Raw genomic sequence first — 13,282 nt, 5'->3', positions numbered from 1 at the left:
TCATGTTATTATGGTGTGTTTCTGCGTAATACCCTTAAACTGGACACATATGAGACTCGTGTTAGTTTAGAATCTTCACATCCGTTGGATAGATCTGAGGAGATTTATCCTGCCAAGGCTGACACTAATGTGCTGCCAAGTTGGTTGGAGTGGCTTGTCTCAGCTACCAGGGTGAGACATGAGGTACATAAAGTGTGGGTTTTCTTGAAACCCTGAACTACACTCGATTATGATACTGCACTGGGTGTCGGATTGGACTGTCTTTGATATGCCAACAGTGAGATCCTTAGAGGGGGTCAAAACCTGGGTATATTGGGACAGTCCGAGAATTCATCTGAGTGGGTGATCATAGAGACAGGATCAGCCCCTTTGTCGGACAAAGGTAATGATCGGGGATGCACTCTTTCTGATGGAAACCAAAGCTACCGGTAACCGATTTCAATCGTTGAAATTTGTTTTGCAAAATATATATATATATATATATATATATATATATATATATATATATTATATATTATGGTTTCAAAATGTTTGCAAAAGATTTTAATTCCCGGGATCCATGTGAGTAGAGAGTGCAGCACTGTTCCTTACAACCGAGGGAGAGGTCATCTCTTGTCGGGCAGTGTTTGATCATTATGGGCTGAGAGGTTAAGTGTAAGACCATTGAGGGAAATACCTGATGGGCTAATCTTCATCTGCCCACAGTCATTGGGTTTTTATAAAGTGTCTTGACCTAGGGACCACTTAGTGTAAGTGTTGGGCCCATTAAGAGTCCATGGTGATGGGCTCAAGGGTTCACTGTTTCCTACAGTGAATTCAGCCAGGCCTTGTAACAGAGGCTGGGCTGAACCCATGTGATTGATGTGTAGATCAATGTTTGGATCTCACGCCATACAAGGATACCCAATTGGGCAACAGTTTGGAGGCTAAATGAGCACATTGACTTAATGGGCCTAAAGCCCAAATCGAATTGGTTTAATTAGATTAATTAAAGAGGGGTTGTTCTGGGATTTGGATCAACAGATAGGATAGGAAGTTATCCCTATCCACTCAGAAAGTCCATATCCAAATAATGATTTGGATTAGGAAACTCCTAATTAGATTAAGAGGGTTAATCTTAATCTGCAGATAAAATAAGGGTTTATCCTTATCTCTTAAAGAGAGTCCAAATCCAAATACAAATTTGGATTAGGAAACTCCTAATGAGATTAGGAGCTTCTCTCTTTAAGGTTATAAATAGAGGAGGGTGAACCCTACTACAAACAATCAGATTGCAGATTCAAGGGAGAAGACAGCTCTAGTCAAACTGACACTATCTTCTACTCTTGCCTCCTTCTATTGCTGCCACCATAGCTAGTTCGATCTCCACCTGTAGGAACGACCAAAAAGCGTTCTTGATATCAGTTTTTGGTGAAAAACTGATCTAAAGTCGTACTCACTCACCCTCCATCGAATTCTTGCTGAAGAATCACCTGTTGATTCTGCTCCACCCTACACTATCATTTTCAGTGGGAGCAGTCTTTGGCATTTTCCTTGGACGTGAACACCTTCGTTGGGAGTTACTGTTACTTCGTATCAGGTACATCCATCTCCCACCTTTTGGTTTCAGATCTGGTCCGGTTTAGGTTCAAGATTAATCCTTGAAAATACAATTTTTTAAAATAGGGAATGTGATTCTCATATGAAAAAGAGAAAAATTTTTGAAATTTCGCCCTACCTACCTGTAGTGTTCGACTATCCATATGATGGATCTCTCATCCCTTCAATTTTTATCCTCTCATACAAGACTTATCTCTAATACCTTAGATATGGGGTATTTTAGTATAGTGAAAATTCCAAAAGCCAACCACATTTATTCTTACTTTTATAGATAGTATAGATTTTAAAGAGAAGGAAGGCAAGAGAAAAGTCTTTTGTATGAGAGGATTAAAATAAGAAGTAAAATGACATGATCCCCACTTTATCTGAGAGAATTAGGTTTAATTTGGAAAGAGTATAAATACAGATATGTACAGTAAAATATTATAAAATAATACAAAATTAGAGGTTTTGCACTCTATATATTTGTATTTCTACTCCTTCCAAACTGAACCTTAGACTATGTTTGGTAGCAATGCAAATAAATTTGCACTGATGCAAAACCATGGCAGTGCAAATTATTTGAGTGTCAATTCTGACATATTTTTGTTTCAAATTTTAGCTTATTTTGTTTGACTGCAGTATAAATGAAGTAAATTAACACGTGAAACAGAATAAAGTAAAATCCAAAACAAAATTAAACAAGAATTTGCATTTTTTAACATTTGTCGTCTCTTACATTTGTATTAGTACAAATAAATTTGCATTGCAACCAAACACACCCCTAAGGTTGGAGGAAAGTGGAGTAAATTTTGCACCAGTTTTTTATATGAAAATTTTGCAAAGCCATACAATTGGATAAAAATACAAATTTCGAAACAAATAAGAGTAGGTATGGAAATTTTCCCCATTCCCCTAACAGGTACCCAACTTAGTGGGGCGGGGACAGGGATGGGGATTAATTGGGATCCCCGATGGAGTTGGGGATGGAGAAATTCTTTATTTATTTTACATAAATTTATTTTTTTAAAAGTAACATTAACTAAAAAGTCTCAGGGATTCAAATCCCCACGAGGAACCTGATGAGGGCAGATTTGGCCCTCCAGTAAAATTGTGACACGTGGCACCTCGTGACAACTAGGAAAACACCCAGCCAACAAACTTATGAAGTTGGTGACCCACCCGGGCACCTGTCTGGCCGGCCTGGCGCGACCTGCGCGCGGCCTGACGCGCGCCTACGCGACCTGCGCACGGCCTGCGCGAAATGCGCGCGGCCTGCATGAACTGTGCACGGCCTGCGCGACCTGGCCGACCTGGACCAGCCTAGCGCATGATCCGACCAAGGCGCCAGCTTGACGACCTGATCTAGACACTGACCCGCCGACTGACACAGGCGCCAGCTTGACGACCTGATCTAGACACTGACCCGCCGACTGACACAGGCGCCAGCTTGACGACCTGATCTAGGCATTGTCCCGCCGACTGACACAGGCGCCGACCTGACGACCTGGCCTAAACACTGACCCGCCGACTGACGCAGGCACCCCTCTGACAACCCGGCCCAGGCGCCGACCTGGCCGCCTGACACAAGCGCCAGCCTAACGACCTTGAGGAGTTCACCACCGTACCCCGGTTCTGACCGGATGCGACGAGTCTTACAGTTTGGAGGCTTTTCACCCACCTAACCCGCGAAGACTCCGGTATATAAAGACCTCACCCCCCAAAGGAGAAGGGGATGGAAAAGAAAGGGAAGTAACCCTGCCCTCTAGCTCTCTCATATTATCTTCAAAGCTCTCTACAATAAGAGTGCTAACTTAAGCATCGGAGAGCCCCCACCGAGGAAGTACCCCCGGGACCTCTAATTCAGTTCTCGCAGGTCCTTCAGCTCCCGCCACCTACGAAGAGGACGAAAAGATGCGGTTCTCGAAAGTCCCTCAGCTTCCCCCACCTACAAGGAGGAAGAGACGGAGTTCTCAGAGGTCCCTCAACTCCCGCCACCTATAAGGAGGAGGAAAAGATGGAGTTCTCGGAGGTCCCTCAACTCCCGCCACCTACAAGGAGGAGGAAAAGATGGAGTTCTCGGAGGTCCCTTAGCTCCCGCCACCTACAAAGAGGAGGAAAAGATGGAGTTCTCACAGGTCTCTCAGCTCCCGCCACCTACAAAGAGGAGGAAAAGACGAAGTTCTCGCAGGTCCCTCATCTCCCGCAGCCTACAAAGGAAAGAAGACCGCCTCATGCTGAGGGCAATCGGATTGTGCCGCACCAGGGAGCTCCAACATTCTCTAAGGCAGTTCACCACCAGGGAGTTCGCCACCAGGCAGTTCGCCCCCAGGCAGTTCGCCACCAGGGAGTTCGCCACCAGGCAGTTCGCCCCCAGGCAGTTTGCCACCAAGGCAGTTTGCCCCCAGGCAGTTCGCCACCAAGGCAGTTCGCCCCCAAGCAGTTCGCCACCAGGGAGTTCGCCACCAGGCAGTTCGCCCCAAGGGAGTTCACCACCAGGCAGTTCGCCCCTAGGCAGTTCGCCACCAGGGAGTTAGCCTCCAAGGCAGTTCGCCCCCAGGCAGTTCGCCACCAGGCAGTTCGCCACCAGGCAGTTCGCCCCCAGGCAGTTCGCCACCAGGGAGTTAGCCTCCATGGCAGTTCGCCTCCAGACAGTTCGCCACCAGGGAGTTCACCACTAGGGAGTTAGCCTCCAAGGCAGTTCGCCCCCAGGCAGTTCGCCACCAGGGAGTTAGCCTCCAAGGCAGTTCGCCACCAGGGAGTTAGCCTCCAAGGCAGTTCGCCCCCAGGCAGTTCGCCACCAGGGAGTTCACCACCAGGGAGTTCGCCACCAGGCAGTTCGCCCCAGGCAGTTCGCCACCAGGGAGTTAGCCTCCAAGGCAGTTCGCCACCAGGCAGTTCGCCACCGGGGAGTTCGCCACCAGGCAGTTCGCCCCCAGGCAGTTCGCCACCAAGGCAGTTCACCACCAGGAAGTTCGCCACCAAATAGCTCGTCACTAAGGTACGCCACCACCCGGTCGAATAACGAGGTACTTTGCCAAAAAATTTTACATCACAAAACATTGGTACGTGGCCGAAAACGGCTACATCAATTGGCGCCGTCTGTGGGAACCCGCTACAAAAAGCTAAGTTCTCATCCTACCAAAGCTAAGTCCTCATCTTGCCAAAACTAAGTCCTCACTTTTTAGAAATTGAAGCTATCACTTTATGGTTTACATTTTTTATGAACTCTGAGACTATGCAGGGAGCTAACGGACTAAGTAGCTCTACCAACCTTACTTTCAATTCAGATAATGCCACATCAGTCCTCTCCGCAAGGTCCCCCCTACAAAGATGAGCTCCCGTGTGAGCTGGCAACCTAAAGTTAGTGGTGTTGCCCCCGAAGGTCGAGCCCCTAGTAGCTTCTTGTAGGAGTAGGTGACCGGCATTACGAAATTGATGTGGGCCAAGCCTACGGGCCACCTCACTACTTAAGACTTTGTTGCCTCTCCGGCACGGGCAAAAGTCAAAAAAGAATAGACTACGAGTCGCTCCCAAAAGCCTACGGGCCACATTACTGCTTAAGACCCGATCGCCTCTCCGGCACGGGCAAAAGTCAAAAAAGAGTAGACTACGAGTCGCTCCCAAAAGCCTACGGGCCACATTACTGCTTAAGACCCGGTCGCCTCTCCAGCACGGGCAAAAGTCAAAAAAGAGTAGACTACGAGTCACTCCCAAAAGCCTACGGGCCACATTACTGCTTAAGACCCGATCACCTCTCCAGCACGGGCAAAAGTCAAAAAAGAGTGGTTCTCGGAGGTCCCTCAACTCCCGCCACCTACAAGGAGGAAAAGATGGAGTTCTCGGAGGTCCCTTAGCTCCCGCCACCTACAAAGAGGAGGAAAAGATGGAATTCTCGCAGGTCTCTCAGCTCCCGCCACCTACAAAGAGGAGGAAAAGATGAAGTTCTCGCAGGTCCCTCATCTCCCGTAGCCTACAAAGGAAAGAAGACCGCCTCATGCTGAGGGCAGTCGGATTGCACCGCACCAGGGAGCTCCAACATTCTCTAAGGCACTTCGCCACCAGGGAGTTCGCCCCCAGGCAATTCGCCCCTAGGAAGTTCGCCACCAGGCAGTTCACCCCCAGGCAGTTCGCCACCAAGGCAGTTCGCCCCAAGGCAATTCGCCACCAGGGAGTTCGCCACCAGGCAGTTCGCCCCCAGGGAGTTCGCCACCAGAGAGTTAGCCTCCAAGGCAGTTCGCCCCCAGGCAGTTCGCCACCAGGGAGTTCGCCACCAGGGAGTTCGCCCCCAGGCAGTTCGCCCCCAGGCAGTTCGCCACCAGGGAATTAGCCTCCAAGGCAGTTCGCCCCCAGACAGTTCGCCACCAGGGAGTTCGCCACCAGGGAGTTAGCCTCCAAGGCAGTTCGCCCCCAGGCAGTTCGCCACCAGGGAGTTCGCCTCCAAGGCAGTTCGCCACCAGGGAGTTAGCCTCCAAGGCAGTTCGCCACCAGGGAGTTCGCCACCAGGCAGTTCGCCCCCAGGCAGTTCGCCACCAGGCAGTTCGCTACCAGGGAGTTAGCCTCCAAGGCAGTTCGCCACCAGGGAGTTCGCCACCAGGCAGTTCTCCCCCAGGCAGTTCGCCACCAAGGCAGTTCGCCACCAAGTAGCTCGTTACTAAGGTACGCCACCACCGGGTCGAATAACGAGGTACTTTGCCAAAAAAATTTTACATCACAAAACATTGGTACGTGGCCGAAAACGGCTACATCAAAACCCATCCCATCAGGAACTAGGGATGGAAGATAGCTTTTATCCCCCAATGTGGACTGGGGTCGGGGACGGAAAATATGACCCCCGTGCCCAAACCCATCCCATTCCTACGTAAGAGTACATATCATGGTTATAGGCAAACCCTTAAACTTGGCCTCTTAATTAGGTTTATTGTGTGGTTATTCAGATACTCTCATACTCTCAATGTCTGGCGTTGTAGCATCGTATATTGATAGCAGATAACTTGGGGTTCCGGTGGCAGTGGGCGAGCCGAAGCATTCGCGAACCTATGCTTATGTTCGATGGGCACCCTGCCCTCATGCAAGCCGGTAAAAAGAACCTGTGTGCCCTACCTTAGGAGGGAGACCGAGCCTACCACCATCGCCCTTACCCGAGTTGGCTATGGAAACAGTGTTGACTCGGCAGGGCACGCTGAAACGAAGTGACGCTGGCTCCATACCGGGAACAGGGAAGCAAGCCTTGGAACTTCGAGTTCTAGTGAGGAAGACCAGAGTGATAACTGAGTATTTCCCTCTTATTAAACGTAATTTTGTTTCCAGGTTTTTACCTCCCTTTCCCTCTCTGTCGCACTCCCTCCTCTTCCCGCTCCCTCCCAGCCCCTCTCAATCTCTTGACGGTTTCTCTGTTTTTTACAGCTTCTCTAACACTTGCTTTTGTATGTTTCCAGACTCAAAACAGGCATAGGGTGTTCGGCAATTGAGTTGAGATCAGCCCGTGATGGTAATATAATCATCCAAAGCTCTGGAGACAAAGGCCCACAACTAGAATCCCCCTCCATTCTGGTTCACTTTGCTAGTACCGATCCCTTTCTAAGTACCAACAGCCTCTGAATTCCCAAATTTCGACAGGAAAGGGAGCTCCATCTGCCATATAGGAGTCAGTTGCATCACAAAGAGGCAGATGTAGTTCATTTGGAGCTTTTGGGCCACCATCCATCTGGGAAGCTTCCTGGTTTGTCCAGGCAACCTATCCAGAAAGCCGTTTTAATTTAAGTACAAATATAAGACACCTGCATTGGAAATGAAGAAGGGAATTGTTTCCTGCAAAGATAAACCTTTGGGGTAGTTAGAGAGTGATGGAACAAGGTTATTGATAAAATTCCAAGTCCGATATAGAAAGAGAACGTACTCCCCAAATGAGAAGGCATCCAGAGGCTTGCTCAATCAACACATCAAATGTACCATACCAATCAAATCTTATATGACATCATGCAATAGTTTTAAAATTATGCTGATTTAAGCCCAAAAGTTAAAAAATATATATAAAAATTAAAAAAAAAAAAAACGATAACCTGCATTACTTTCCTCAATCTAGATCGTATCTTACACCTTGGATAGAGGCCACATGTTTTGGTAACGATGGGCCTCATAGAAACTTGGCTCAAACATGTAAAATATACAACAAGACAAATAAGAACCCGCTAAACAATTCGATTAAAAAGACGGGCATCTGTTCAAGAGACATTCCAAAATCAACAAATTTTTGTTCTGGAAAAACTAGAAGCTAGATACAAAACATGAAAAATGATTTCAGTACCTATAGCTGTCTATAATGCTCACTATCCATTTTTATCAGTAAATTACAATGCAATTTTCATGGTCTCAGTTTCTAATTTGTCTGTTTCTGTATATGTTGTTTTAAACAGAGACATCAATGCACACAATTTGTAACATAACCATCAAGACTTAGTCTCTCCCTCCCTTTGCCATAGACTGGTCTGAGAGATACCTGCAGAAGGGAAGAAGACAACACTAGTCAGTATTCTAGTTCTCAGACTCTAAGAGAACCCATCAAGGTCACAGGCTCTAAGAGAAATAGCTAAAGTTGCAGATCCTATTTGTAACACGGTAGGACTTCATCAGTTTCTGGTTCTGATTTTTACCAATTCCTGTTTTATTTTAATTTTTCTACCAAAATAACTGCATGAACTAGATTTTTACAGTTCATGCAATTATTTAGCCTTGCTTAGAAAATTCCCCAAGCGCAGCAACATTCTGTATTGCATTATCCTAAACTCCTACTCATTTGGACGGAAAAACTTCAGCTGTTTGGAAAAAACAGTCTGGGCTGTTTTCCAACTTCCTGCACATTACATGTTACTTAACTCAGAGGTCATTGCTGGTGTTTTTGACTAAAAGGATATTGACTGCAAATTTTCTTTTAATCACACTAATTGCAGCTTTACATCTCCAGTTTGGTCATATTTCTTCAAGCTGTTCAAGGTGGACAGGTGCTTTATGTCAGATCCGGCTTAAATCTTTACTGGTTGGCCAAGAATCCAAGGTGGTGTTAAAATGAAGATTTTATGGACCTGTATTCCCTTTGCTGTTTTCTGGGAGATCTGGAAGGAAAGAAACAGAAGAATCTTCGAGGAGAAAAAGGAAAGTATGGAGGAGGTGGTGGCTGTCATAAGTTCGACAGTTATTGGTTGTGTGCTGCTGCTTCCAGAGTTTCAAGGGCTGAAGAAAGAAGACATTGGTGCTCATTTCTGGACTACTCTGAATTCATAAAAGGAGTGCTGATGTCTGTTTTGTTTTGTCTTTTGTGGTCTTGCATTGTCTCAATTGTATTCTGGAGGGGGCGACACCTTGTCACCTAGTTATGTTGTACTTTTTTCTATTGAGCAATATTTTTTCTTTATTTATCTTCAAATAAAATGATAGCGTGTCATGTGGGCTCCTAAAATAACCCATGTTTTTTTCCAAAACAATGTCAGCTTTTTCCATGTGGCCAATGCAGATCAATCAGATTCAAGCATGCTATATGCATTACAAAGACCTAAAAGAAGGAATGAAAAAGAGGATAATTGTTTTCTGAGAGAAGGTAGTATTTTTTTTTTTTTGCTTCAAAATAATATTATAGCTGAAGAACTCAGACTGTTGATTAAAAGGAAATGTGGTTGGGTATATAATACATGACTTAAAATTTGATAGATAAGTGGTGACCTTCATCATATGTGCTAAAAACAAGCTGAAAATATCAACTCAGAGAACTGTATTTTATTGGAACAGTAGCATGTTATTGCCCTGGAAGTTACATTTTTCAGCATTCCATTGGTTATAACCGGTTAGGGGTTTTCTGGATGACACATCCGGAGCAGTTCATATGGGAAGAATGCAGTAGTCCAAAGGGGATCTACAAGCTCACTGGCTGACCACTCATGTGGCAGCATTCAGCCCTATAGTCCACTTCCATGTGACAAGAAAGGGTTTCCTATTATCACCATCTATAATTTCAAAACAAAAATATTTAGAAAAAAGTTCAACCATCATTCACATGTGGCTATTATAGGGCCTGCATGACAAACAGAAAATGAGAACTGGCCAGTTAACATTCCAAGTGGCTAAAAGAGGAGATATACCACAAGAATTCATGCTGCCACCTCTGGACATTTTTTCTGGTATCATCTCATCTTTCTACCCACCCGGCCACCCCTCCAAAAAATAAATAAATAAATAAATAAAAGAATAGAAGAGGACGGAAAAGTCCTTACCTTGCCGTGTAAAAGCCTGCAGAATACCAAGCACTAAGAACTACACTAAGATCTGTCTCGGAGTTCATAGGTTGTACCACTGCACCATCTAATGAACTTGGGCCTTCTTTCTTCTCTTTCTCTGTTTTCAAAAATAAAATAAAGGGAGGTTACATTGATGATGAAAGAATACTAAATCTATCCTTGTAGAGTAGTGCAATGTTGCACCAGGATAGCATGGAATAAGACCACAGAGTATTTAACATCTGACAGAAAATTAGAGATCACACTTTAATATCCCATAAAGAAACATAAATTATTCATGTAATACAGAATTGATAAAATTACAGGAAGAGAAATGAAAACTTTTTATGTTCCAACTTCCAAGGGACAAAAGATCAACACCCTTGCTCTTCCATTATGAGATCCACTGTCTTGCCAATAAGCTAGCAAGGGAGGTGTGTGTAGACCTTCAATATTAGGGCTCCCCTATCCTCATAAAGGATCCATTCTCGTATGGTTCTTAGATTTTGCTGCCAATTCAGACCCTTTTTTCCAACACCCATGTCCTTCTCAACTCACCTCCTCAACTCCTACACCATCACCAACCACTACCACCTCTCCCATTCTCCTCCAACCAATAAGTCCTCCACTTTTTTCCCTCAGCTTCAACTGAAGCCCTGTTTCTGGAATTTGACTGCCATATCTTCCCATGAACTGGAGATTATAGGATCTTCTCACCCTCATGCAGAATGGATGGGCAGCATAATTTTCTTGCTACCAGATCTTGGATATACTATTGAGTTTAGTTTTCAAAGAATGTTAGTTGAGGAGGATTATTCTTGGTCAAGGTCAAGGATGGTCTGCAGAGTGGTGAAGGACCTTGAGAGAATTATCCATGCCGGAGGGAGGGAAAGACTATTTCCAGCACTTTCAACATCTCATTCCAGTAGATGCCTGGATTGGCTAATGAAGTGGCTTTTCCTTGCCTTTGTGCCTGTTGTCTTGTGTGCATTCAGCTTTGTTTAGGTGGTTTAATTATTTGTACTTTTTCCTGTTTGCTTTCCAATCACTCTTTTCTATTGGGAGACTCTTCACTATTTCTTTGTCTATGAACAAGAACGTGAAATTTTTTACATGTTTTATTAAACAATATACCACCAAGGCAAAACATTATTGTAGAGATGTAGAACATTAATGTGGTCCCCACTACTGTTTGTCTATTTATGTTACTTAGTGGTAGTTGGTAGTTATTTTATGTTCTCTATTATTTCATAGCTTATGTAAGCAGTAGGGGTAATTCTGGTTTTTTACCCTATTTAAACTATTAATATAAATAGCTGAATAGGGCGACAATCTAAGTCATGACCCACACTCTTTTTGACTTTCTTCACTTCGTCTTCTCCTTCTTTTCTCCTCTTTCTTCTTCTTCTCTCATTCTCAAACTTCCTTTCTTGTTTATTGTACATTACAACTAGGACTGATTGCAGTCCTACTAGACAACTTGGTATCAAAGCCAACCTAGGGCTCCTCATGTGAGTCTAATCAGGCCGACAACATGAGAACTTCCTAGGGTAAGAAGTTTCAGCAGAGATAAGTCAATCGGCTGATTCTTGGAGATTGCTGGCAGAGTGCAGCAGATGCCCAAGGGATCATAGAGCCTTGGAGGGTGTCCAGTGATCAGGAAGAATCAGAAGGGAAGAAACTTCAAGATTAGGGTTCAGACTGTGGTTTGGAGGTGGCGGCCAGACTTTTATGAGTGAGTTTGTATTTGTTCTTGAGGTCAACCTCAATCAAAACCTTTTTTGAATAATCTGGAAGGTGCAGCTGGGAGTTTTCTATTTTTTTCTCCTGATTTTTTAGGGTTTTCTCTTGACCTACGCCCAGTTCTCAGTTTAAAACCCTAAGTTTATGACTGTTGCTAATTCTTGGGTAATAGTTAGACCTGTTACAGTATTTCAAATTGAGTAATATTGTTTTCTAGAAAACTATTAGACCTGTTCCAATATTTCTGGGTGGTTGCCGAACCTATTTCATCCTTCTAGGTCGACTGTTAGCAAGTTCTGGGTGCAATTACACCTGTTTCAGCACTAAAAAGGGGTTTTTTTATCAATCTCTTGAAAGGGCTGGCAGGAATGGAGTTTAAGTATCAAGGGGAAAGTGTTTGGGGGGCTGGTGGTTCTGGTAACATGACTGAGAACACATTTCAGAATTCAGATTACCAATGTCAAATTTGATGGATCAAATTACTTGGAATGGGCTCAGTCAGCCATGATGGCTATTGGGGGTAGAGGAAAACTGAACTATTTGTTGGGGGATGTGAAGGAACCAACTAAGAAGGACCCAACCTATGCCAAATGGGTTCAAGAGAACTATTTGATTATGGCTTGGCTGTGCAACTCCATGCAGCCTTAGATCAGCCGAAACTACTTGTGGGCAAAATTGCTAAGGAGATTTGGGATATCATGAAAGAAACATACTCCCGACCACTTAATGTTGCTAGGGCCTATGAACTGAAATGTGAAGTAAACAACCTTAAGCAAGGAGATAAGCCAGTCTTAATTTACTTCTCCACTTTGAAATCCTTGTGGCATGAAATTGACCACCTAGAGACAATTAAGTGGGAAAGTCAGATGGATGCCCAAACTTACAGAAAACAAGTTGAAACCAATAGGGTATTTGAATTCCTAGTTGGTCTGAATTCTGATATTGCGAGACAACAACTCCTTACCAGAGAAAGTGTGACCTTGTCACAAGCCTACTCTTTAGTGCATAGTGAAAAAAGTAGGAGAAAGGTTATGCTGCAGCATCAATCATTGGAATCAGCCTTAGCTACAATGAAACCAAAGTTTGGGGGTGATAAGGAGAGGGATATGAAAAAGGAAGATGAGAGAGAGCTAGTAATGTGAACATTGCAAGAAACTAAAGCATACTAAAGACACCTATTGGCAGTTACATCCACATCTAGTTCCAGCAAAGCTCAAAAACAAAAGGGTAAATGCCAATGTGGCTGTTACTACTGATGGTGCACCCTCATCTAGCACAAGAGTCACATCCCTAGACACCTTAGCTGTTGTCCGGGCTGCTCTGACTCAGTTGGAGAGTGAAGCTGGGAATTCAGCACCATTATCTCAGCCACTAGTCACAATATCTGCTACTCCCACTTCAGCATTTGCTCATTCAAATATACGGGCTTCAGCATATCATGCCTCAGCCCCATGTAACATTGAACCTTGTTGGATGATAGATTCAAGTGCACCCGACCACATGACTGGATAGTATCTATTGTTGATGGCTCCCTTATTCCCATTTCTGGCAAGGGAGACATTAAATTGTCTAATGCCATTTCTTTGTCCAATTTTACATGTTCCTAAACTTAGTATTAATTTGCTTTCAATTAGTAGCCTCACTAAAACACAAAATTGTTTTTTTTTTAATTGAAAGAAATTTATTAATCAGCA

At 44.4% G+C, this 13,282-nt stretch overlaps 1 protein-coding gene across 2 annotated transcripts in view; it reads right to left on the bottom strand.

Annotated features, from left to right (window-relative positions):
• Window positions 1–7,757: 7,757 nt before the first annotated feature.
• LOC148880940 (uncharacterized) overlaps window positions 7,758–13,282 on the bottom strand; it is a 30,990-nt gene continuing 25,465 nt past the window's right edge. For both annotated transcript variants that reach the window (XR_016104683.1, XM_088963059.1), the window contains exons 4-5: window positions 9,843–9,963; window positions 7,758–8,077 (exon numbers count right to left, since the gene is read on the bottom strand). Coding sequence is in view for 1 of the 2 variants with exons in the window: in XM_088963059.1 (XP_088819185.1) it covers window positions 8,035–8,077; window positions 9,843–9,963 (164 nt within the window). In the remaining variant the exon portion in view is untranslated. The remainder of the gene's footprint in view (window positions 8,078–9,842; window positions 9,964–13,282) is intronic.

This window comes from Nelumbo lutea, chromosome 1 (genome assembly GCF_056320005.1).
Source record: "Nelumbo lutea isolate HS-2025 chromosome 1, American lotus-T2T, whole genome shotgun sequence".
NCBI lineage: Eukaryota > Viridiplantae > Streptophyta > Magnoliopsida > Proteales > Nelumbonaceae > Nelumbo > Nelumbo lutea.
The sequence above is the reverse complement of the archived record's forward strand: the minus strand, read 5'-3'. Positions and strand labels throughout refer to the sequence as shown.